This window comes from Drosophila simulans, chromosome 3L, assembly GCF_016746395.2.
Source record: "Drosophila simulans strain w501 chromosome 3L, Prin_Dsim_3.1, whole genome shotgun sequence".
In the NCBI taxonomy this organism is placed as follows: domain Eukaryota; kingdom Metazoa; phylum Arthropoda; class Insecta; order Diptera; family Drosophilidae; genus Drosophila; species Drosophila simulans.
This window is the reverse complement of record NC_052522.2, coordinates 15533917-15557989: the sequence shown is the minus strand read 5'-3', so window position 1 is coordinate 15557989 and position 24073 is coordinate 15533917. Positions and strand designations below refer to the sequence as shown.

The 24073-nt window shown below is 40.0% G+C and overlaps 2 protein-coding genes and 1 long non-coding RNA gene across 5 annotated transcripts; 1 reads left to right on the top strand and 2 right to left on the bottom strand.

Moving 5' to 3' along the window:
- Positions 1 to 104: 104 nt before the first annotated feature.
- On the bottom strand, positions 105 to 662 carry LOC6738199 (rRNA-processing protein EFG1). The gene is made up of 2 exons (XM_002084976.3): positions 553 to 662; positions 105 to 490 (listed from the first exon to the last, which is right to left on the bottom strand). The coding sequence occupies exons 1-2, from the start codon at positions 584 to 586 to the stop codon at positions 201 to 203; spliced, it is 324 nt and encodes a 107-aa protein (XP_002085012.1). The 5' UTR covers positions 587 to 662; the 3' UTR covers positions 105 to 200.
- A 557-nt stretch (positions 663 to 1219) lies between these two features.
- On the bottom strand, positions 1220 to 1810 carry LOC6738198 (transcription elongation factor 1 homolog). Its single transcript, XM_002084975.4, has 2 exons — positions 1588 to 1810; positions 1220 to 1534 (listed from the first exon to the last, which is right to left on the bottom strand). Exons 1-2 carry the CDS (start codon positions 1701 to 1703, stop codon positions 1402 to 1404), a joined length of 249 nt encoding a protein of 82 aa, XP_002085011.1. The 5' UTR covers positions 1704 to 1810; the 3' UTR covers positions 1220 to 1401.
- A 16119-nt stretch (positions 1811 to 17929) lies between these two features.
- LOC27207591 lies at positions 17930 to 18909 on the top strand. Of its 3 annotated transcripts, none has more exons than XR_006541717.1 (3): positions 17930 to 18032; positions 18300 to 18751; positions 18815 to 18909. It is a non-coding gene; the product is annotated as an uncharacterized LOC27207591 (long non-coding RNA). The 3 variants fall into 3 exon arrangements; XR_001600485.3 differs by lacking the exon at positions 17930 to 18032 and adding an exon at positions 18064 to 18203; XR_001600486.3 differs by lacking the exon at positions 17930 to 18032 and adding an exon at positions 18086 to 18154.
- The last annotated feature ends 5164 nt before the right edge of the window (positions 18910 to 24073 follow it).

The window sequence follows — 24073 nt, the reverse complement described above, 5'->3', positions numbered from 1 at the left end:
ACAAAACATCGTTGTAATCATCGCTAAAATATAACTAATATGGGGCATGCTTTTTGGATGATTCATGAGTATCGGTATCTTTTGGGGGGAAATACAAAATCAGATTACGTTCGCAAATATCTTATGTATTTAAAACTTTTCGCCATAACAACAAATACTATTTATAAAAACAAATATTACAAAAACTGTTAACTAAATGATTAAGATTCATTGGAGGCGCTTTCCTCGGAGACGCTTTCATCGGAGGCGCTTTCATTGGAGCCGCTTTCGTAGCCTTCAGGATACTCGATGATCAAAATTTCTTCGGATGCGCTGTCATCATCCGCGGCATCCTCATCATCATCATCATCATCATCCTCTTGCAAGTCGTTGGCAGACTCATCGGAATCTTGCGAGAATTCCCAACGGAAACGACGATCGCTGATCACATCATCACCCTTGTCCACAACATCCGAGGAGAGACTGGCGGCGATCACCATGGCGATGATACCTAAATTGGATAGACTTGGATGATTTGGTATCCTTTTCGTCGGCTTCCTTTTCCCAACTCACCAAAGAACACGAAGAAAACCTTGTTGGACTGCATATTTGATGATTGATTGTAGCTTGAGATGCTTTCGATGCTGAGTGAGCTTTTGGCTTCAGCTTATATACCCAAATTTTGGCAAATGCCTTGCGAATCGTCTGACCCAGCAGACAGTGTTTGACTACCCCAAGATCAACGAAATGCCCCAAAATTCTACATAGAAACAACTAACAAAATATTAGCATAGCTATTGAGTTTGGGTGCTCAAGGTCAGAGCTTTCGGGGTTTGCTGGGTGATTTGTGTTGGTAGAACCACGTTTCAATGCTGTAAATTGGGTTGCAAATTAGGTGGCAGTAAAATATCTTAGAGATACACTAATTGAATATACTTAATATTAATATTAAGGTGCATACAAATCCAAACACATGCCTTCCAAATCGGTAAATGAGTGCTTTTTATTAGAAAAAAAAGAAACTATTATGAGCATTTTAATTACAGTCATGCTTTTCATTTAAATACAGTATAGAATTTTGGAAATATAAGTACATTTGTCTTATCAAAATTTAACGTTATTTCGGTGCAGAACCAGTTAATCATTTAATGACACCCATTTCCTAACTAGTTTTAATATTGTGAATAAAACCTGAAACATTTTGTTTATTGTTCATTTAATTTTAGTTATATAAAATGTAAGGTCACAGCTCAAAAGTATGCAGCAGAAATGTATGAATGTAAAATATTATGTATAATACACGCGTATAAGTAGAATTCCATGTATATTTGAAGTATAAGAGCAGTTTGCTTAAGGTTTACTGCTTATAAGTTTTCAAAAAGTGTTTACATGTTTTTAAAGCGTATTAAAAAGAGTTAAACGTTAGTTTTCCTCCTCGCAAGCATCAATCCAATCGTTGAATACATCAATTGCCTCCGTGAGAAAGTTGATTTGTGTTTGAAAAAATTCCTGGCACACGGTACAGGTAACTCTTCCTATTTTTCTCACCTTATCCCTATGAATATTATGAAATTAGTGGAGCAAAACCAAATTTTGATTACTACTCACAGTTTTGCTTCACAGGACTGCTTGTGATTGCAGAAAGGACAATCGAAAAGAATGGGCAGCGGCTGAATGTTTTTCTTTCTTGGGGCTCCTTTGCGTTTGGACTTGCGACGACCCATGGCAGAAGATCAGAAGAAAATATATATTTTAATATATTGCAAGTGCAATTTTTATTTAATATGCTCTGGCACGCTTCTGACTCCACTTTAGTCAAATTATATTTTTGACAGTCGGCAGTAATTTAATTTTAGCTAGAAAAAAGCTGTTTAGCTAGGTTGTTAAAAATCAACGGAGATATAAATAATTTATTTTATGTTTTTCATTAAATACTAAAAAAGCGTAATAATTCTTTTATAATACGAAATATATAATAAAATACATTATATAATACGTAATAAAATAATAATACCTTTTGGAATAAATATAAATATAATTTTAAAATTATATTATATCCCTTCACAACTAAAAACATCCTAATGTGAACTCACTGATTTGTAATAATCTGTTTAATACTCCGTTGCCGCTTCTCTGTTTTTGTGTGGGGTTTCCAGTTGAAAAATTTCAATGTTGATATTGATCCGCTTGGATAGCGAGGATCTTCAATTGATTGAGCCCACATAAGTTGAGCATCTGCCTAGAGATCCTTTCAAGAAATATCTTGGGATCCCTCCTTTTACGTAACTCAATGTAGCAGAAAATCCCTCTGTCGCCGCCTTTGTATCTCAGTAATCGATCGTGAGTCTGCCTTTGGGGCAAAGTATAGATTACGCAATTTAAAATAGGTAGTTCGGTGCCCAAAGATGTGGGTCAAGTGTTTGGGCAGGGAGTAGATTTCTGATGAAACGACACAAGATATGGACGTGTTCCCACATCACATAGCCAAGGAATGACCAAGTAAAGCGCTTTCAACATACCGAATTTTCTCTGGCTAAAGCGCCGCAGGACAAAACTCAGCGATGACAGCCAAATCTGTTTGGAGTGTTAAGGGATTTCTCTGCTCGCAGCGTGAATTGTGAGATGGTCCGGTTTTTCGGGATGCCTGCTGCTTACCATATTAGCACCAGGACATCAAAGGACAGCTGAATGTGTCAACAGTTCTTGCCAAAACGCTGTCGGCGGCGAGTTGAGAGAGTCGGCATTCTGTTCCCAAAGCCAGCATGAAATTTGTACTAAAGTTGGCAGCAGGATGCCGCATCCTTGCAGGATGCCCATCTGTTTTTTAGCGGCATTTATTCCATTCGCCATGCTTTTCGATACTGCCTGCCCCTGCCTACTGGTTATGTTTTCCGCCAAATGGGATTAATTCGAGATTTTTCAAATCGAGCAGCGAGTAAAAGTCTTAAGACTTTGCTTCCGCTTTTACCCCTCCTTTCTGCCAAATGGCATTGTGTTCAGGATCTGCTGCTCCTTTTTTTCGTCTTGCTCCTGGCTAATCTCTACTGCTCACATCTTGGCCAGCTGCTCCGCACCGTTTGCCTTTTGTGGCTTGACCATTTCGCTTTGTTGTTCGCCTGCAACTTCAATGGGTCCGGCCAGGACTCACGTCCTTTGTCCTTTTTGTCCGTTCATTTGCTTAAACGCATCTTATCCTGTTAAAATGTGCGCCCCGGCTTTCCGTTTCGCTGGAAAATTGATCTTTTTTGCAAATTTCCTACTCAGCTTCTGGTCTTCTGCTCCTTTCAGGACGCTCTCGAGTGCACACTAATTGAGATTTTCCTCCTTTTTTCCATTATCATTGCCGGTAATGCAATACACGCGTTCCGCTTTCAAGTCGACGACAATGGAGTTCGAAAGAAAAGTTTTTGGAAAAGAATTTCAGAACTAATCGGGCATTGAAAGGTGTTCTTTGGTTTGTGGGCTAGTGTATCCCATATATTTGTCCAAAAACTATTAAAGGAAAAATGTTAAATTCTATAATATATAATATTTTAAGAAACCAATTTGATATAGAACAATTATTTTAACGCAATTAAAAATTAAGTTGTATTGTAATATTAATAAGTACCTTATCTTAATAATATCAAAACCAATGAAATGCACACCTGAGCGATTTCCAAAAATACGCTAAATATAATTTAAACAATTAAAAAGCTTGATAGCGCATAACATTTTTGTTCGGCCAATTAGATGTTCTAAAAGCCATGAAATTATTATTATATTGTTTGGTGCCTCTTTAGGTGTCGCCCCATCCACATAATATTTTTATTTCGGTTCCACTTACATGTTCGTGGCACACGCAGCGCATTCATAACCATATTTCATCAAAAATTCAAAGCGTTTCCACCCGAAAAACATGATTATTAATTAAAATTCCCAAATCAAAATCAAATTACGAGTAAAACACAATAAAAAACGAGAAACATGAATAAATTTCCCCAGCAGAAATATACACATTTTGTTGATTGGGTCGAAGTTGGGGAGCGAAGTTGGCAGCCTGTCGCCAGCGGCTTCCGTCGCCCAACTTCTAGGAATTTCGAAATGTGCTCGGAAAATGCATATATTATATACAAATTAAATTATGCATAATTTCCCCGTTTTCCTCTACGTCCTCTGATTTTGTTGCCTGCATTTAAACCAAAGTAGCGTGGGGCACCCAACACCAAAACCATAAAACTGTCATAAGGCGCTGCCAACGAAATCGAGAGGAAAGGAAAGGAGGCGCCCACAAGGAATCGAGAATTATTATCTTCTGGGGACACATGTGTGACTAAGAACTACTTGGATATTACTGAGGGGTTAGAAAAAAAAAACAAAGAAATGCATAACATTTTAGAGGCGTTACACTAGACAACGTGCTATGGTTTTCGTTAGCTCACATATATGGTTACAAGCATTGCATTAAAACTAAAACTATATTCAGTGCTCTTAATATATTGATTCATTTACTTAATTATTTAGAGATAACTGCAAGTTATATTTATATATATATTATATATATATATTTCCACTTAGCAGCACAATAGTATTCGATATTAGGCGGATATTGTCCTTGTTAAAAGCATTCCAATAACCAATTCCTTTACAACCCTGTTCTCCAGTGTAATAAAATTTCCATAAATTCAAAATGTTTGGTGCCCAATTAGCGTGTAAAATTGTCATAACCTTCCGCCAGGCGCCTCCCATCCGCAGGCTCCGATCCAATCCAATCCAAAAAACCCCATCCCAATCCCGTTCCCAATTTGAATCCCAACCGATCAACAGGTAAAAACTGATTTTATATGCGGCAGAAGGACCGACGACCTGCGCGCGGATAATGCTCATTTTCATTCGGTTTCGCTGGAAAATTATGTCTGACGTTGGCGCAAAGTGCCCGGGGCATAGTTTTCCCCATTTTCCATACTTATGTACCTTCGCTCGGTGCGCGTGGCGCGATTTAAATTATGATGACGCCAAGGCGCCAACTCGGCCTGCCGGTGGGCCTTCATTTCCATCTCGTTTTCATTTAATATTCAAAAGCACTCGGAAAAATTTGCATTGGGTTCTCAAAAAGTTACACATATTCCTAGGATTGGAATTGGAAATATTATTATGATGCTGATTATTATGATACATTGCTATAGTAAATTAACATTTTTAAGTCCGCTTTTTCCTTAAGGATAATACACGTATACATATTGTAAGTATTTTATAATGCATCATTATTACATTTAAAGCACATGCTATATGTAAAACTTAAACTAAGCCACTTTTATTCACTAATTTTTATTTTTTGTGCGAGGGTTACATTTGAAACCCATTTCTTGTTGTGTTCTTCTGTGTGCGGGGAATGGGGAACAGGAAAGGATAACAATGTTGGCCGGCGCTTCCACGGAACTATAAATTTTCCAGCTCATGATTACGCCAAGAGAAATATTAATTGGTCAGGAGCTGGAGCTGGAGCGGAGCAGCTGCCGCCGCCTAATCTTATCAAATATTTGACAATAACCCAATTAGTAACCACCTACGGGAGGATCGAGAAAAGGACATCGGAACGACAAACAAACATTGCGCAAAAAAGCAGTCCTTTTTCGGGCCATACTTCTTTTTAAATATTTTCGAGAAATGCTACCAGGGAAGCTGACAGGGAGTAAGACATCAGCCGATATAGATGCAGCTGCAAATCCTGGGACAATGATGTCAACTCGGAGTCAAAAGATGCGCGCGTCAACCATAAAACTAGCCGACCTGGACAAAGGAGATAAGACTGACGGAGCGGAGAGACCGCCCCTGAAGGGACATCCTGGCAGGACACTCGGCGGGCAGCCAGAGCCTCTAATTTGTGAAACCTGCCTACAGTTTAGAGGGAGCAACGGGCCGTCCCCGGTACGCAGCCCATGACATTTGAGATTTTGCAGTCGATGATTCTCAATGCTGGACATTGTCAGTTTGGAATTGTAAGGATTCTCGATCCGTCGGTCCTGTTTGTGTCGTGTGGATTGGGAAAAGCGCAACTGAAAAGCCACAAAGAGCTCCGAAAATTTGCCATAATCATGACATTTTGTTAGCCCGCCCCTTTGTCCTTCGATGCATTCTTCGCTCTAAAAAGATCCTTTCTTGCCACGCCGTATAATCGATGTAATGTTGCATCTTTATCGGAGTTATACAGATAGAGATAATGGAGATACGACAGTGGATGATGACTTTGTTGTTGATATTGTTTGGGGGATTGCGCTTTTGATGTCTTCTTTTTTGGAGAAATTGCTTGCTTCAGCATTATTCAACATTCTTGTTATTTACAACTCCTTGTCTAAAATAATATTAAGCTATTTTAAAAAATTTAATTTCCATAATTAATTAATTTCAAAGAAGAACAGAAATCCTGTAGTTTGGATATGATTCATATATGTGTACCCTACTAAAGTTTGATATAAGAGACCGCAAATATTTCTTCTTAACCCCCACAATTAATCCAATCAGCCGCAGAAAACTACAACTGCTCTGGTATCCAGCACCCTTTTCAGATATTTATTCCCCCCTAAGCAATACCCACAAATGCAGACCCAATTAAAATTAATTTTATTCAATTCGAAATCAAGTCCCAGCAGTGTCTTTTCAATTTCTTGCATTTCTTTGTGCGCCGCTTGAGGAGCGATTATTTAATCTGGAGCTATTAATGCCGTGGGGTCCTCCAAGGAGCTGGGGAGTGCTCCCCAGTTGGGGAGCCGTATCCTTCGCTTACTGCTGTTGTTGTTGTTGTTGTCCTTGTGCCCGGAATGCGAATCCAGTTAGTCAATGCTTATTGATGTTTAGTTGCTGCTGCCGAGCTGCTGCTGTGGTATTATTTCACTTGCGTTTCCGCTTTTGGCCTTGTTTACTTTTGCGCTGGCTCCCAGACAAAAGCCCCCCCCAAAGATCCCCAATCCCCCAATCCGCATCCCCCAATAAACCGAACAAGCCGCACTATGTTTTGGCATTTGGCTCACTTGTTTTTCCTTTTCGATGTGTCTCGCTTTTTTTTCTCCCCCGTTTGCTTTCGTTTTCCTCCTGACTCCTGCGAATCCCTTGACAATGCAATAAATTGCGCAAAAATTGGAAAAATAGAATTTTAGCCGCACCACCATTTCCAATAACAGTGGCAACCAGCACTACAGTTTGGCTTGCATTGAACGCATGCTAAGTAATAAAACAATAGGTCATAAAACATAAAACAATAAATAAAACATAAAACAATAAATCAATTTATTTAAAGCTACATAAATTAAGATACTTGATCCTTGTTCTTATAAATGTAAAAATATAAGCAAATGTTATATTCAATAATAATAATATTCATATATTTTGTAACTACAGAACATGCTTTTCCTCTTTCCGCTTACCGATCAAATATATAGTTGATACTCATTGAAAATCCAACATATAGAAGTTTGACTGTACGCAAAGCGGAAAAGCTCCTCTGGCTTTCACGCAATATATCCACCTCGACTCCCTTTGTCCATCCAACCCCCTCCACACTCCCTCTACGGAAATCAAGTGCTAAGCTTCCCACAACGCAATCAATTGATTTCTATTGTTTTGTTAAAATGTCGTGCCGGGTACCCCAACCCACTCCACGACTTCCATGCTCCTGGAAAAGTGTCCCCCCCACCAATATTTCTGTTCTATTCGAGCTTTTATTTGTTGTTCGAACCCCCCTTACTTTCTGTGGCATTTTTATAAATTGCTTTGTTGTGGTCTTTATTGAAATTTTTGAGGTTACTTTTGTGATTGTTGCTCCCATTCCGATACAAAATAACGATGGAAAGACCAACGAAAACCACTTCTAAATAAAAATGTCTATTATTTTTGTTTATTTGTTGATTTTACATTCTGGCGTCTGTCGCACTTTTTGCATGTCCGGTATTCCAATTCACTCTCTATATATATTTACTTTTTTTTGGGGCTTTTCCATTTTGGTTGAAATATTCATGAGTTACGTTTTGGGTTGTAAATGAAAAACGCTCTTTTGGGGATTTATGGCAGTGACTTTTTTCACGGCGATACTTTCAATGGCTTGATAATTTATAGTTTCGGATATTCTGCTAAAAGGGTTCTTTATTTTTATTCAAAATGTTCTTTGGCTGGGCTGAATTGGAATATCGAATCTGGCCAAAAATGTTGCAGTTTTTGGTGTTTAACAGGACATAAATGGAAAGGATACAGAAAAAAAGGGGCTTTGCGCAAACGAAATTTATTTCGATTGTAAGATAAAGCGGTTAACTGTGTATTTCATTTTAATTGTAACCAAATTATTGGTAGTTATAACAGTTTTTATTGGTTATTAAATTGTGAAATTGAATCAATTACATCATACAGAGTATTTACTTTTATTTATTTTGATATTTGAGCGCCGATAAAATGAGAAGAGGAAGAATTTAATGCCATTGTAATGGAGATGTGTTCGTTTTCATTATAAGTATTTCGTTTTCCCACACTAGTTTTCATATGGAAATACATCATCTATCTACTTGTATATTTTGATTGCATCTTTAGGGTTCCTTATTATTTTAGCCCGCATCACCTGTTGAAAGTATTTCTACCAAATATCCACAGACTCCATTTGTTTTCAGCATCCTAGAGATGTGCCTCAACGATCATATGTGAGTCACTGATGCAAAGGCCGAACCATAAACTATCCACCAAAGATGTCAGGCCAGAGATTTCTATCTCTGGCGAAACCCAAAAATCCATTAGATTTCTTTTGACAGGCGCGCGTTTATTAATACCAAAATTTTATGATTCCCGAAAGGGCATAAAGGAATTGGTTCTGCGGCGATAAGCATCGTGCTCGGGAAAGGGGTTCTACAAGGAATTGAGGTTTCATTTTTATGTAGTCTCTTACCTGGAACCACAAATATATGACAAAGGTCGAGAATTTGGGACATCTGTTAGGGGCTACACACACCTGTTGATAAGGCGGCTAATTTTATTTGCTGGCCATAAAAAAACTTTAGCCGTTTAGTTTCGCTGTGAGTCGGGGCAAATTAGTCGATGATTTGTTCAAAGTGTTTGGCCAAAACTTTCGGTGAACTCTCACGCTGATCCTTAACTCCTGCAGCCCTTTGGGGCTTTACCAAATGAAAAGTGAATGGGCAAAACTTTGCCGGAGGCCAGAATGTAATCAAAATGAAAGTAAATAATAATAATAAAAAAGAAAAAGCAAACAGTGCCTTCCGGGCATCCTTGCCGGTGCTCCTGGATTCTGTTGAATGTTCTTGTCCATTTAGTTTTGATAGACAGCTGAAAATGAAATCAATGCCACAATCTAAGTCCAAGCCTTCACCTCGACTTCCCTCAAGGATCCATCCTTTGAGGATGCATCCAACCGGGCGTACGCATCTTGTTTATTTTTGTTTGCCCGTAGGCATTTTATTATCCTTTCTACTGTGGGAAAAAGAATATCCAGGCATACATGTACAGAGAGAGAAAACTGAAACAGTTCAGGACAATAGTTTGATTTATACATATGTGGCATTTTTGTTACTGCAGATTTCATCACTTCTCTCAGTGTATGAATATTTGGATAAACACGAACCCTTTTGATTTGCTGTTTGTCCCTTTCGCCTCCAGTTAGTGTGTCCTGTGGATTGATTGAATCTAGGCCTGGTCAGCATCGTCTTGAAAATTTGATTTCAGGTTAAACGCAATTAAATTTTGCCTCTGGGCTTGATTTCATTTTCCCTCGGCTGCCAAAGCCTTTTTGGCTTGTTTATGCTACAGAAAATTGAAATTTTATGCATTTCCCCCCAAAAACCAAACCAAACCCCAATTTCATTCTGACGTCGTTGTTGTTTTCGAAAAGTTCCATCCAGATGCGGTCAACTGTCGAAAGGATTTGGAAATTTGTTGAAGTTTGGTTTCTGTGGGTGCCGTTTCAGGCGTTGATTAATTGATTACATATTACCAAAAGATGCCCGGACACACACGTCGAAATGAAAATGTTTTGGGTTTCCTTTGACTTGTGCTAATTAGTTTTTGAGGTTCCATTTCGATTGGCCAAAGTCAAGTGGCGTTAGTTTTGAAGGATTGCTGGTGTTTGCAATTAATTTAAATGGGCTTAGAGGTACTTATGCATTTTACAAACTTAAAATTATGTACAAAAGGTTATGATTCTTTGTTGCTTAAACATTTTGTCATTTTCCCATAAATTAAATTAATGAGTTTGGCTAAATCCTTATCTCGAGATCATCGCTGCCACTTTCTTTAATAGTTTCTATGGCACTACAAGAATTTTTCCACTTAAAATGCCAAATTCCGTATTGCATCCTGCAATTTCCGTTGATCAAAATTTATTACCAAGTTCCGTGCCAAAAGTCATGAAGTTCCCCAATATGAAGTTCAAGGGCTCTCGACGACGCGACTAAATAAGACTAAAATAAAAGTCCTTTGGCTCATTTCATGCTCACTTGGCGGCCAAAACCGAAAAATTTCGAAAAACGTATTTTACACTCTCGCAGCGTGATCTTCCTACCAAAATAAAAATGAAGTAAAAAGGAAATCAAAAGCCGGCTAAGCGCCAAAAAAGCTGTAAGGAAATAATGTCTGGCCAGGCCAACGAGCAAGGAGCGTTATCCTTGGAGAGGCACCGTGCGAAAAAGCGCCGTCTGAGAGAGCCCAGCACATAAAATTCAATAAAACGCATATTTGGCTGTCATTTGTTCCGAGTTTTGGGCGCCAAAGTGCCACAAAATTTGCCACAGAGGCAAACAGAAAACGGCGCTAAAGTTGCAAAAGAAAGTGAACAAACAGAGGGCGAAGAACTCAGATGAAAGGCGACTGGGGAGCAAATGGGAGATAGACAGATAGAAATAGACGTTAGACAGCCGCAAGTTAGTTTGGCGCTATTTACAGGGTATGAGGGGTATGCCAAATTCAATGTAATGTCATTTTCTTATCAACTTAAAATTGATAAATGTAATAAGAGAAGAGAGAACTTAATTAAATATTAAATCTATATATTTTATATTTTCACCTTAGTAAAAGCTGTTTTATAAATCATATTTATATATACAATTATTAACAATTTAGTGTACTGACTAAATTCTTCATTTTAGTTGGCCAGAGCATTGAGTAGTTTGTGTGGCCCAATTCCCTTGAAGGCTTCCCCTTCCCACCGCTGTCATCATCATCATGGTCTTCATCTTTTGAATGATTATAAACATTTCTGGCTGATTTAGCATATTTGGCTCCTCACCCGGGAGTTCCTTATCCCTTCCCCGCCCCGCCGGCACCAACCAGCCTCCGTGGCACGCACTTCCGTTTCCGCCTTGTTTGGTTTTTTTTTCCAGAGTCGTTGGCCTAAAGACTTCCGTTCTTTTGCGCTCTAACTTCATTTTCACGACGCCCGTGAACTTTGTTGCTGTTTTGCGGCTTGTTTGCATATGTCGGTTGGGACTGATGGCAGAGGGGGTGGAGGAGGTGCGGGGCGTGAGTCAAATGTGCAAATTTGTTTTGCTAATGTTTATGCAAATACGCGAAAACACATCAAGCTGAAGCGAGGAAAAAAGTAAGAAAATTCTGCTACTGATGTTTATGAAAATGTCTGTGGAGTGGACGGGTCCTTCCGCCTTTTCCACTTTTGGTGCCACGCCTCCTCGCTCATTGTCGCTTCTTATGTAAATTTAATGCTAAAATGTTTATTCTAGTAAGATTTGCTTAGCTCTTCAAATGCTTCTTCATTTTCCGGGAGCCGGGGCAGTTGGCCTTGTTTATTCCTTCGGATGGCGAAAGTGGGGGATTTGGGACATCCGTATAATGCTAAACGACGCATAATTGAAACATTATGTCAGATTATTGTTAGCAATGGTAGAGATTTACTTAGTTTGCTATTTTTTTGCTGCCGTTTCAGCTCCTTCTTCTCGGTTTTTGTGTCCTTCGTGGGGTTGGAGATAATTGACGGGCATAAACAATATTGCGTTTGGGGTCAGGAAAAGTTTTGCCCAAGATAAGAGGAGTTTTTTGCTTATTTAATGGAGTCGACATGAAAGCTCCAGATTACGGATACGTATGAGATAGGAAAATGTGAAAATATGGGAGTTTTGAGGTTTGTTTACAGATAAGTAAAAAAATATAAATTTGGTAGAACAGCGATTTAAAGATATGTTAGGAAAATCTTAAAAACTGAACATTTTTAAAGGCATTTCCGTTCATCCTATCGAGTTTTCTACTTAAAAGTAACAAATTGAATTGTAAATCGTGCTAATATCATTTTAAATACATCTGTGCCATTTGCTGAGGTATCTAAATAACAGGAAATGGTCAAAAAGCAAAGTGCTCCCACTTTTGACTCCTCACACACACAGAGCACTGACTAATTGAATTGTAGCAAAAAAAGAATAAAACGAAATTGAAGCAGAAATTGGGCAAAGAAACACTTAAAATCTTTTGATGCTCGGACAAGAAGCCAGGACAATGGGCCATTGTGTGTGCGGGCAAAACGGAAGTTATATTCACTTTAAATGAATCAGGAGACGGAAAATCGAGGGAAGCAATAAAATAATTTTTCTAGACCGACTTGAGAGGGAATATATATTTTGTAGCGCTTCCGGCGTCCGAAAAAAAGTAAAAAATAAATAAAATAAGAATGAGCAGGAGGCCTCCTGCTGGAGACAATTTCGTCCTGTGGCATCCTGGCTTCGTAGTCTCGCCTCCGATGCCCTTGCAATCGCAAAGGACAAAAGATGAAGGAAGAAAAAACATTAAAACAAACTATAAAATGCAATCGATCTAAACGGTATAAACCGGAAAAGAGAAATGTGGCATTGTATAATGGAAATGGGTTTTTCCCATTTTCCTCCAGCGACTCGCAAACACTGCCAAAGAGGAAAATTGCACAAGAGCCCGTGAAGAAAATGGAGTTTAGCGGGGGAGTCGGTAAAATGTGTGGATAGAGTAAAATACGTTCCACCGGACGGCGAAATGAAAAACTGTGATATTGATAAATGCGATATTAATGGCAAAACGTTGAGGGAATTTAAAAGTTTACCCAACCAGATTCCGTTCGTCTTTCGCTTTTCAGCGGGCCGGAAAAATGGGTTTCGGTTTCGCGGTTTAAGACTTCATTAATCATGCGCTAGATGAAATCACATATATATCTATGTTTGGTCTTGCAAAAGAATCGAGTTGGTTAATTGAATTGAAATGGATTTGCCAAGACGGATAATAGTCAAGGTCGCATTAACCCAGGTCCAGCAATTTCCCACTCCCCAACGCAAAAATGACCAAAGTAAATGTAACCCAAAACCCGAAAATCCTTAACTGTGGTTAACATCTACACGAGCAAATCGAATCCGGCCATTAACTTGCACCCTTCGAGCGTGAAAAGAGGCGCCGCAGCTGCGAGCCTTGCCCAAGGACCAAAGTCCTGGATCTGGGGCAGAGTCCTGTGGCTGAGTCCTGTTGAGCTGCGCTGAGCAACAGTGCGAGAATAGCAAAATAAAATAGAGAAAATGATGAAGCGGAATGGATGGTTGGAACGATTTTCGGATACCCTCTACTATCTATTCATATAAAATAAACTCTTGCGAAACATGTGAACTTGCAAACTTATAATATAGAAAAATATTATTTCACTTGTATCTTTTGTTTTAAGCCAGTTGAATTTAACTCGTAAACAGTTTCGATTTGACAGAACTGTACTTACCCCACATCCCACCATGCAGGGTATCATCGAGCGAGTATCGAGGACTGTAGAATGCATCTATGGCTGGCGGAGCACATCATTTCATAACACTTCCAGTTCATATAATCTATTTAACCCAAATTTAAACGTGCCGTGCGTTCCGCTCAATGTTTAATCAGTTGTAAAGCAATTTTCGCAATGTTTTTTCTATAAACGAGAGCAGAATCTAAGGTTCTGGTGCTCCTGATGTCCTGACGGGGGCGTGGCAATGGGATAGGTCTGCGGATTGAAAGTGGTTCGGGTTTCGGGCTTGGGGTTATGGCTTTGTGGTCCTTGCTTTGTTCGACTCCTTGGCTGCTCCTTTATTTTTTGTTTTGCTTTCGGGCCATCTATCTAACGACTTTCTGCGCCATTTCAATGGCAACTGTTTTGCAGCTGATAAAACTTGGCAGATCCCAAAGAGGAGCGGGCGAGGGTGTCCTGGGAAGGTCCTTGTTGGCGGCTCCTGTGCTGCTGTCTCTGGATTTTAGCGGCGTGCCTAATCGTCTGCGTAATTGTCCTGCCGCAGTGCGTGAGCCTGATCCTGATCCCTAATGGAATCCTGGGGCTGCATTTAAAATCCTTGCAGCTGCACCCACGACATTTTTCCATTTGTCAGCTTTAGGGGCTAACCTATTTTGGCGATAACCTACGACCGCAAAATTTTCAATTAACTCTGTCAGAGGTTAACCTTTTATCCCTTTGCCCCGTCGCTGAATGTCCTCGTTTAATTTGATTAATTGGTGCGAAAATTGTTCACTTCCTGGCGAAATTTTGTGGGTGCCAGAGGTGTGCTGAGGTGTTGTTTGAATGTTGATTGCGGTGACACACAATGAAGTGGAAGGATTAGGGGTTCAATTCCGTAGGCGTACCACGATACCATTAACCGACTTGGTTTTTGATTGACAGGCAAATTGGGTTAACTAAACCAAACAATTGGAATGAGGGAAACATCGACAATTGAATTAATAAGCTGTATACTATTTTTGCAAAATGGTTTGTATATGTTATTATTATATATGCAAATCTTAAATTATATATTTAATTTTACTGAGACTCAGTAGTTTGGTCCAAAATATTATACTTTAATAACTTGATTTAGCCACACCGATGAACAACCTGACCGGAAACAATCAACCCACATCATGCTTATCCAAACACCCCTATTGGCCATCGCCTTACCCAAATCAACCCACAAAATACACAAATCCAGACCGGCAAATATGCTCGAGCACAACATCAAGGATATCGGAGCCAAAAACTATGCAGACTTGTCAAAGGATTGAATGGCTCGCCTCTCCAATTTGACACGCACTCCGGCCAAAAGCGAGGGACATCCTTTGGCAAGCTTTAACTAACGCAGGAAGTGGATGTGGATGTGGGTGTGGGGAGCAGTAGTCCAGACATGGCCATGAATCATAATGGAAGCCCCGACCTCGGATTCTTTGCCTTCGGGCCACTTTATCGTCGACTTTTTGCCCGTATTTATAATTTAATTTAGCAGAAATTTTGTGGGCGTCGAGCAAGAAGAGGAAACCAAAAAAATAAAGCAAGGAAAAAAGCAGTGAACAAAAATATGGAATGCTCCTCGTCGTTTGGCTGTAAGGATTCACTTGCTTGACCGGAAATTTGAGAACCGCCCTCTCCCACCGAAGAGCCTTTCATATCGGGGCGTAGTTTGCATGTTAAATGCACATATGGACATTTGGTTTTTGGGATGTTTAAGTTATGTACACTTCATATATAAACTAACAAGCAGACACACACAGATATTTGGATATAAATACATACATATATGGGGAGCGAAGTGCGGAGTGTCCTCGACAACTTTGTGGTCGAAATGCGTTGGCGTGTTTTTGGGGTTTTGGGTTTCTCCTTGGGGTCGCTTGCCATCGACTGTGAGTTGCCTCCTTTTGCGGCACATGTGTTTATGAATACATAGAAATTTTTGACATTTTTATGGCTGCTCTGGGCATTTACTGAGGCCCAGGCCCAACCCATGTGCCCAAAGCTAAAGGCCAAGTCAGCAACTAAATTATAGCACTGATCGTGTTACAATCGTTTAGTTGCGGTTGGGTGATAAGGATATGTTTTAAGATATATCGACATGCGGATAAGGATAAAGGTTTGTGGCAATCTCTGGGGAAAGGACAATAATTCATTTTGCGTCACCAAGATAATCTGCTTAAGGAATTTACAGGCCTCACAGAGGCCTTTACATTTTACAATTTACAGAGCATCCCATTAATATTTCAAAATTCTAAGTTTGCCTTATTTTTTTGTTGACCTAAATACCAGCTAACTCTCAATGCACATGTACAATTATTTCAATTTTCAGAGAGTTATTCATATTTTACCATTAAGCTTGAACTATTCTATCCAGCTATTTCCTTTTAATGGAAAACCTGCTGGGCATTTTCAGTTTCCCCAGTAAACCCCCATGTGCTCCAGATTTCCTTTCCTGCGGTGCGTTATTCATTTGGCCAGTGGCGAAGGCCCCTTGACTTGTTTATTATAACCAGAAACCGCAAAGCCATACGGTCAAGTTCTGTTTGTTAGTTTTCCATGTGGGGGTGTTGACTCTTTTAATGTTTCAATATGACTAAATGCCCCCGAGCGAGGAGCCAAGTTTGTGTCAGCCTCTGAATTTGTGGGGGACCATCCCACTTCTGTGTTGCTTTGCGTTTCGTGTTTCGGTTTTGGTTCTGGGTTATGTTTTAATTTTTCCATATTTTTTTTGGGGGCACTACGCCTACCTTCTGTTCGGTTCGTTCTGTATTTATAGGTCTCTGGATATTGGCGGGGGTCGAGTATCGCATGTGCGTCATGGTCGATATCCTTTTGGTTTTCTGTTACGCAAACAGCTCAAGGAATCGGAGCCTTCTTAAGCACTTTGACAGCCACTTTCGGTGGGCTCCTTCTGCGGTGGCTCTGCCACTAATGAGGCTATCAAATGGCCGCTTACTTAGGACCCAGCTCGCCTGTCAAAAGTGTCAAAATTCCCACTACATTTCAGATTTCTCGGCTGCCTTTTCCCGCTTTTCGGTTGTCCCGAAAATCTCATTCACATGTGTCTGCCACACTTGTCACTTATGTTTTTATAGCAGTTTTGTCTCTGGAGTGCCTCGTTCTCGAGACTACTAAAGTGCTAAAATCTGTGTCATTTATTAATTTCTGACCGCGTTCTGCTCGGTTGCGGTTCGGCAAGTTTTTTGGCTCTTACATTTGTCATTAGCAGGGATTTGACATTTCAATTATTGGCTGAGATACATAGTTCGTGTAGGTCTGAATTAGTTATAAGATATATGGGGGCTGTCTAATGATTTCAACAAATGCGGGAAGATGTTGAAAGATGTCCGCTACTTATGGTGATAATATTGCTTTTAATTGGCTGATGAAAGTATAGTAGGGGTATCTATTTGGGGTATTTTATTTAATCTAAAAAACAGATTATGCTTTGAAAACAAGAGGGGAAGTAAAGGGTTTAGAAAGCAAGGAAATCTATCTATATCTTTTAGTCTAATGTTTAGTTCTTTTCGTAGAGGTTGTTAAATAGTTTTACTAATTAGACCCAGTTTATGGAATATTAGCCATACTGATTGTAAAATTCTGCAATTTGCCTGGCTAACTAGTGTGCCGAAATGCTTTTGTTAATTGATGGCATTGGCTTTTGCTTTTATTGGGCTTAACAACAGTCATCTGAAAATTCAGAGGCATTAGCCCAGTTCTATACTTTGAATCTTCAATTGCCTTGTTCCGCCGGCAATTTTCCTCTATCCAGGAAATTGCTTTCGACATTAGCTAAACTGCAGCTGACAACTGTTACGAAAAGCGGAGCGACCATTAACCACATCGGATCAATAGGCCAAACACCTCATCCGCCCCCACTCGCCTCATATACTAGATATACTAAACGTACAGAACCCGATGGGAAAGGTCGTTCCGACCAGAATATGCGCAATTTTCGAAAATTTTTCGCAATTAACAAACAATTTGATCGAGGGATTTGCAGTACGGTACCCTTGACTCCTGGTGACGATGGCAGGTTGGACAAATCCGTTTAGCCCCGGGACGTTTGGCAAACAAAAGCCGGGCCAGCTAGCTCCCAAAAGGGTCTTACAACAACAGGAGCACATGTTCCAAAAACGGCTAAGCGAAAAATGGAAAATCAGGTCAGCAGAGCCAGGCGTCCAATGTAGTTGTAATCGTTAGAAAATTCGAACATATTTGACAGAGCACAAACGTAAACAAGAAACTAGGGGGCTTAAAAAGGGGCTTACTACTGCTAGGGTGGATCGATACGACATAAGGTTTTCGGAGATATTTTATAATGGTACAAGGCACTGCGAACTGTGTCAAATTATGTAACCAGTTTAGCAGTTTTATCTTCAAAACGAAACATATTTTGTTAATATTAAGCTAGTTTAAGGAGTTGATATTAACATAAATTTAAAAGTAAATAATGTTTATAATATAAAGTTTGTATAACTGTTATGTCAAAATAGTATGTATAAAAAAATATGTATATTGGAACAACAATGTTTCATATTTGACAAAATTTTAAAGATCTGTTGTATATATTTTGCTTTTATTTTTCTAGTTTCCTATACCGATAATTCGAGCCACCCTAATTAATCGGGCGGCATTGTGAGAGTGTGTTGGTATTATCCTGTCAGCCTGTCAGCAGTGAGCTAGTGAGAAATGAGCGAAGCGATGAGAGGGTGTGAGTGAAACACATACAACAGCTTGTTGAGCGATAAAGCAATTAGAAGGAAAATGGGATTTTGCATTTGAAATGTTGTTACAATGCTTGGCCATTATTCCAGAATCCCGAGCACCGAGCACCAAGCACCAAGCACCAAACACCGAACACCACTGGGTGTTGGAAATGGACGAACACTTTGTTGTTTGCACAATAAGCAAGGATGTGCTTTAAGTCCCTGTGTGGAAAATCCCTTAACTGACCTACTTCACTGCTACATGGAGAAGAATTTGGCCATTAAATCTGGGCTCAGTATTGTTAGATCAAGCTTTTCATTGGAGAAGAGAATCGTAAGATGCAAAGTCAATTAAGTTGAAAGCGAACATTTGTTTTTGACTTAAATGTTTTGATAGGTTTATGCGTTTTTGGCATGCATTTAAAGTTGAATTTGCTGAGTTTGAAGCGGAACAATATTAATTAAACCAAAATTTGTATATTTTTATCGCAGTGTAGCTTGTGTTCTGCTTTCTATTTCTTGTTCTGAATGCAGTTTTGCTGTCAAGGAGCTCCGTTCTTCATCTTCTGCCAACGCCGCGCCCTCTGAATTTTTATGCATTTGGCACAAGCTGGAGTGTTGAGTCGCATATGTGAGCGAAGGGTCCTGAAAGCTGCATTCATCTCTCCCAGTGCGGTGCAGATAAAGATGAGAGATTGCCTTTGGAAAAAGGGAATTTCGCATGGCTGAGCCGAAAGTTTTCATATTTGCCCGCCTCGTCGAACTTTGAGCAGCCAATTTCTGCAGTATAGATAAGCAGCGATGAGACACTTTTGACTTCACACGACTTTCCTTGGGAGCCCAAGGAAATGTCCTCGAGGGGGCTCTTGTGCGATTTTGGCTTGCGGAATGATGAACTTGAAAAGGAAAGGGTGCGAATATCCACAGGAGAGATATAAAGGAAAATAAGCCAAAAGGGGCGCCAAAGGATTTTCTGATGGTGGCTGCTAAGAGGGATCTGCATTTGAGTATCTTCTTAAGTATACACATAGAAAAAGTGAACCAATTACAGCATTATTTAGAAACTCAACTTAAGAAGCTAGTTTTTTTAAGCTGATGATGACTGCCAAGTAAACAAAATCTCTTCTATACTCTCTTATTCCAAATATGTATATATTCCATATAAATTTCAATAAGTACTTAACAAAAAGGAAAGCCAAATGCTATTAAATTTAATGATAATTCTCATATTTCCCTTGAGACTGGTGGGTGTGGAGGCAGCCACATCACATAACCATCATCAGCTCATTTCTTCCATCACACTTTCGGACAACTAACTGGCTCATCGCCCCTTGGAGTTGGTCCAAAAACTCGGTCCGGACTCCAATTGTATTTGTCCTAAACCAGTGGCAAGTCCTTCAACAAAGCAACTAACATTGAAACCCTCTGCGAACCGGGCAACTATAATTTTTATTCGGCCAGTAAAGGAGTAGACAAACAAACAGACCAGCAGACCAACTAACAAAGATCCCTAATCTCGAGTAAATCCACAATTGTCCTTGCTGATGTTGTTGGTTTTTGCTGAAGTTTTTGCTATTGCTGGGATGCTAAATTATTTGCACATATGCAAAGTTGGCAAAAAGTGCGAACAAAAGGGAGGAGCAAAAAAGAACGGATAGTCTGTTGAAAGTGGAGGTTCAAGAGGGGTTGCCAGGCGGTCCAGGACCTCGAGTCCTGACAATGACTGTGCAAATTTGGTGCAGATAAGCAGAGTCCGAGGGCACCAAGGACAGCAACAGCAACATCAGGAGCAGCAACAGCAAGGACAACTAATGCCCGCTGACATGCAAAAAAGGGTAAATGAGTGACAGGACAAAAAGGAATCGTGGGGTGAGGCCGACCCACCAAGGGTTAACATCCGCCTCTCTCTGTCGCTTAACCCTCGTTTGCTTTCTCTATCCCCGTGCCTAGTTTTACACAGGAAAAAATATTGGATAATTTGTATAACTGAAGATTTCATTATAAAAGAGCTTGTACATAAATTATTTACTTATTTAAATATTTATATATCATAAATTTAATTTGTTTCATAATGATAATAATGCTGAAACAGGTTTTTCTTTCCGTATAATTTATTCATTTGCCATTTCTTTTTTCTCCGTGCACACAACAATGGACTCTTTCATCCATCCCTTTCCGCATTTCGTATAGTGCTCAGCTCTCGTGTTAAATGCTATGACAATTGCTATAATTGTCAACTGTCAAATGGCATTAACAATTTCTTTGTTGTTGTTGTTGCTGTTGCTACAGTGCTCTTTGCACTTGCCCGCACACTCAATTGTGTGCGTAGGTGTGGAAATTTGTGAATTGCCAAAGAGTGGAAACTGAAAAGTGCGGAAAATGTGCGATTTGGATAGGGGAACAAAGGGTTTAGGCCTAGACCCACAGCTGGTCTTTTCATGTCTGCTGCTGGCAAATGAGATTAGATTAGGATTTTAGCGAGGGTTAAAGGGGCGGAAAACGAGGCTGATTAGAGATATGCAGGAAGTACGGGGAATATCATGGCACAAAGAACCTGAGATTCAAGGCACTTTAAGTTGACCAAAGACGGAGATTACCCACCCACCTTTTGACTTTTCCTTACCTCGCTCGCAGAAAAAAGGAGTCCATTAGAAACCCCATTCAGTGCCATCCATCTATCAACGGCAGACAGGAGGAGACTGTCATCCTGACGTTCCGGATCCTAGCTTCCACCCGAAAACCACCCATACTGTGTATCCTTTCACGTCTGCCATCTTGTTTGCACTTCGTGCTTTTGCATTCAAATTGCGTTTATTCAAATAGAACCAGAACCGTACACATTTTCAATTATTTTATGCTGATTTCCCGGCAGCGCAGATCCTTTGTCTGCTCCGGATACAAAAAAGGCACTGAGAAAACTTTTTCCAAATTTAATTATGCTAAATCTTAGGCCTCACAGTGTTCTTCACTGTTATTGAAAGTCACTCAAGTCATTGGAAATAGGAACAGGGATTCCGCACATTTAGCTGTCATTCTCATAAAAATGCAAACCATCACGTTTCCTTTGATGACACTTGAATGTCACATATGAGACAGGACGTGGCTGCTGTCCCGCTCACTCGGCACTCTCACCGTCTCACTCACTCGGGACCTCACAAAGTTTGACATTTAGTGGTTGGCAAAAACTGTCAGGATTCCGGGGCCAAACTTGACGATGATTGCTCGGTTCGGGTTGGACTTGAAAAAAGTTTGAAGATACAACGCAAGTTCAGGGGAGTAAATGGAACTAATAAAGAAAACTTTCATTTTAACCCTAAGGTAAATAATTTGGCTTCTTTTCTAATTTCATCTAATCAAAATCTTATTTTTCCAACTTAAGTTTAGAATATATATGTCCTACACACCTTCTTCTTGCTAATACAAATTATGCTTGTTATACTTTAAAGATACCATGGGTTAAAAAGGTGAGCAAAGCCCTTAATGGAATTAAAACTTTGGCCGGATACTTTGCTCGCTTCAGGCCTCAATTGAGAGGAAGTGATAGAAATTTGGTATATTTAAATGAAGTTGAAACTGGAATACAACCCACACATTTCCGCTCCTTTCTGGGGCTTACAGCACTGCATTAAAGATTTCTCTGTGGACAATCTTCCCACAAACTACCTTGCATATTCAAAGAAATCATATAATAAATTATATTTATAGGCTGCTCTATTGTACTAGGGGCAAGTGTGTATAATCAATTTTATAACACGATCCTTATGCCCGGGGAAAATTCGAAAACAATAGATCGACGTGTGCTTAACACGATATTCGTGTGTTCGAAGGCTTTTTGTAGCCACTGGCCCAACACTTTGCGCATAGACAATGTCAAACCCATTTTTAAGGGGAAACTGGTACAAAGCGAGAAAAAAAGAAGAATAGAAATTGGTAACGAGGAGTAGAAATGAAATTATTTTTGTTTTGTGTCATCTTTTTGTTCGAGTTTTGTACACTTTTTTTTCTGAGGCTGCAGCACCGCGAGACATCGAGTTCCAATTCCTTTTGTTTGTGGTTCTTTGTGTGCCCACGTTTTCAAAAGGGGAAACTCGCTTTTGTTAAGTATATGTGGCATGGATGTACCTTATGGTGGGGACGTGATTGCCACAGCCACAGGTGAATGCGTGAGAATTTTCCCCGATTGAATTTATGTGTATTTTGGACAGTTTGATGGCCTCGGCCTTCGACTAATTTAATGTCTGCCCCCTTTTGTGGTCGCACAATTGCGAAAACAATATGTCAAAAGGGCAAGGACAATGCCAAATGCCCGAGTGGGTGGCCCAAGTGGCGCCAGAGACTCTCGTATAATTTACAACTTAAGTGGAAATAAAGTTGTTTGTGCCAGTGCAAGCGTTGCTTTCACCCAGTTTTCCAACAGACTGACTTCTCATGCATTTTTTAGCAGCCACATTTCGGTCATATATATGCCCAGAGTGCTCCTTCTCCTGGTTGCCGGTGGCCTGAGAAGCCTTCGGATCCTGCCAAGAGCCTGGAATCATAACCCACAGTAGTGCTTCGCTCGGGTTACTCATTCAAATATTAATTTTTATATGCTTACCGGCCCAGGTGGCAATAGTTGTGGGCCAGGCCAAAAGGCACAAATGCGCCGTGCAGTCAGCTCGCTCGGCAAATTGAAATGTGGAAAAGGCGCTTAATGCGCATATGAAAAATGGAGAAAGGAAATTGCATTTTCCTTCTGCCCGGAGCAGCCATCTGCGGACTTCTGCTATAGCTTTTCCAACTGCTCCGGCTCCATTCTGGAGTAGGTCAGGCGAGGTTAAGCCCAAACAGAAACGGGTGCATTCAACCGTGAAGGACTTGGCCAAGAGGCAAAGGCCTGAAGTGCAATTCGCTTAACGGCAGGTCGGGCAAAAAAAATTATTATTGATAAATACAAGTGGGGCCAGGCTGGGTCGGGTAAGCTCAAGGTGGAGCACTTTTATAATTCTTACTCAACGTCCAGAAATTACAGAAAACAACAAGAAAAGTGCATGGAGCAATGAAAGAAATTGTAGGTCCTTGTTAAATTCTTAATCATTGGTCATTAAAATGTATGTATTTTCTTGATGCGCAAGAACAATTATTTTACCATTAAACGGATTTTAATGCTATAGCTAAGTTAGAGAAAATATGTATATATTTGAATTGAATCAATAGGCTAAAATATTCATCTTATAAAAAATATAAGAATGCAAGAAAGTCGCATTTTTCGTATTTTTATGATAGATCCAATTGAAAGCAGCTTTCCCACAAGCCAGCAGCTAATATCTCTATACAAAAGTGGCTGCCATTGCATTGCGTATCTTTTCGTCCTGCATCGATTGAAATGCAAATACTGGCGCACAAATTCCTTTCGCAGAAATTCTTTTCCATGTCATTCCAGCAGCTATTATCCCGGTTTCCCAGCGATTCTGTCGCCTTGGCTCACGCACGGCAATTTCCATAATTTGCACAACTTGATGAGCAATTTAAACACACAAGAAGTAATAATGCAACATTGTGTGTGTTGGTGTGTGTGTTTGAGGCTCGCTGCTAAGCGCCTGGCAAACAAATGGCAACAATTTGAGGTAAATTGCTTACCGGGCGCCCCGTGGCGTCACCTCCGACCAGCCACGCC

What these genes read in the sequence shown, in the direction of transcription:
- LOC6738199 (XM_002084976.3), bottom strand. Translation starts at nt 586, where the DNA reads ATGCAGTCCAACAAGGTTTTCTTCGTGTTCTTTG. An exon ending in GGTTTTCTTCGTGTTCTTTG is followed by an intron (nt 491 to 552) that starts GTGAGTTGGGAA and finishes TATCCAATTTAG; the next exon opens with GTATCATCGCCATGGTGATC.
- LOC6738198 (XM_002084975.4), bottom strand. Translation starts at nt 1,703, where the DNA reads ATGGGTCGTCGCAAGTCCAAACGCAAAGGAGCCCCAAGAAAGAAAAAC. An exon ending in CAGTCCTGTGAAGCAAAACT is followed by an intron (nt 1,535 to 1,587) that starts GTGAGTAGTAAT and finishes TAATATTCATAG; the next exon opens with GGATAAGGTGAGAAAAATAG.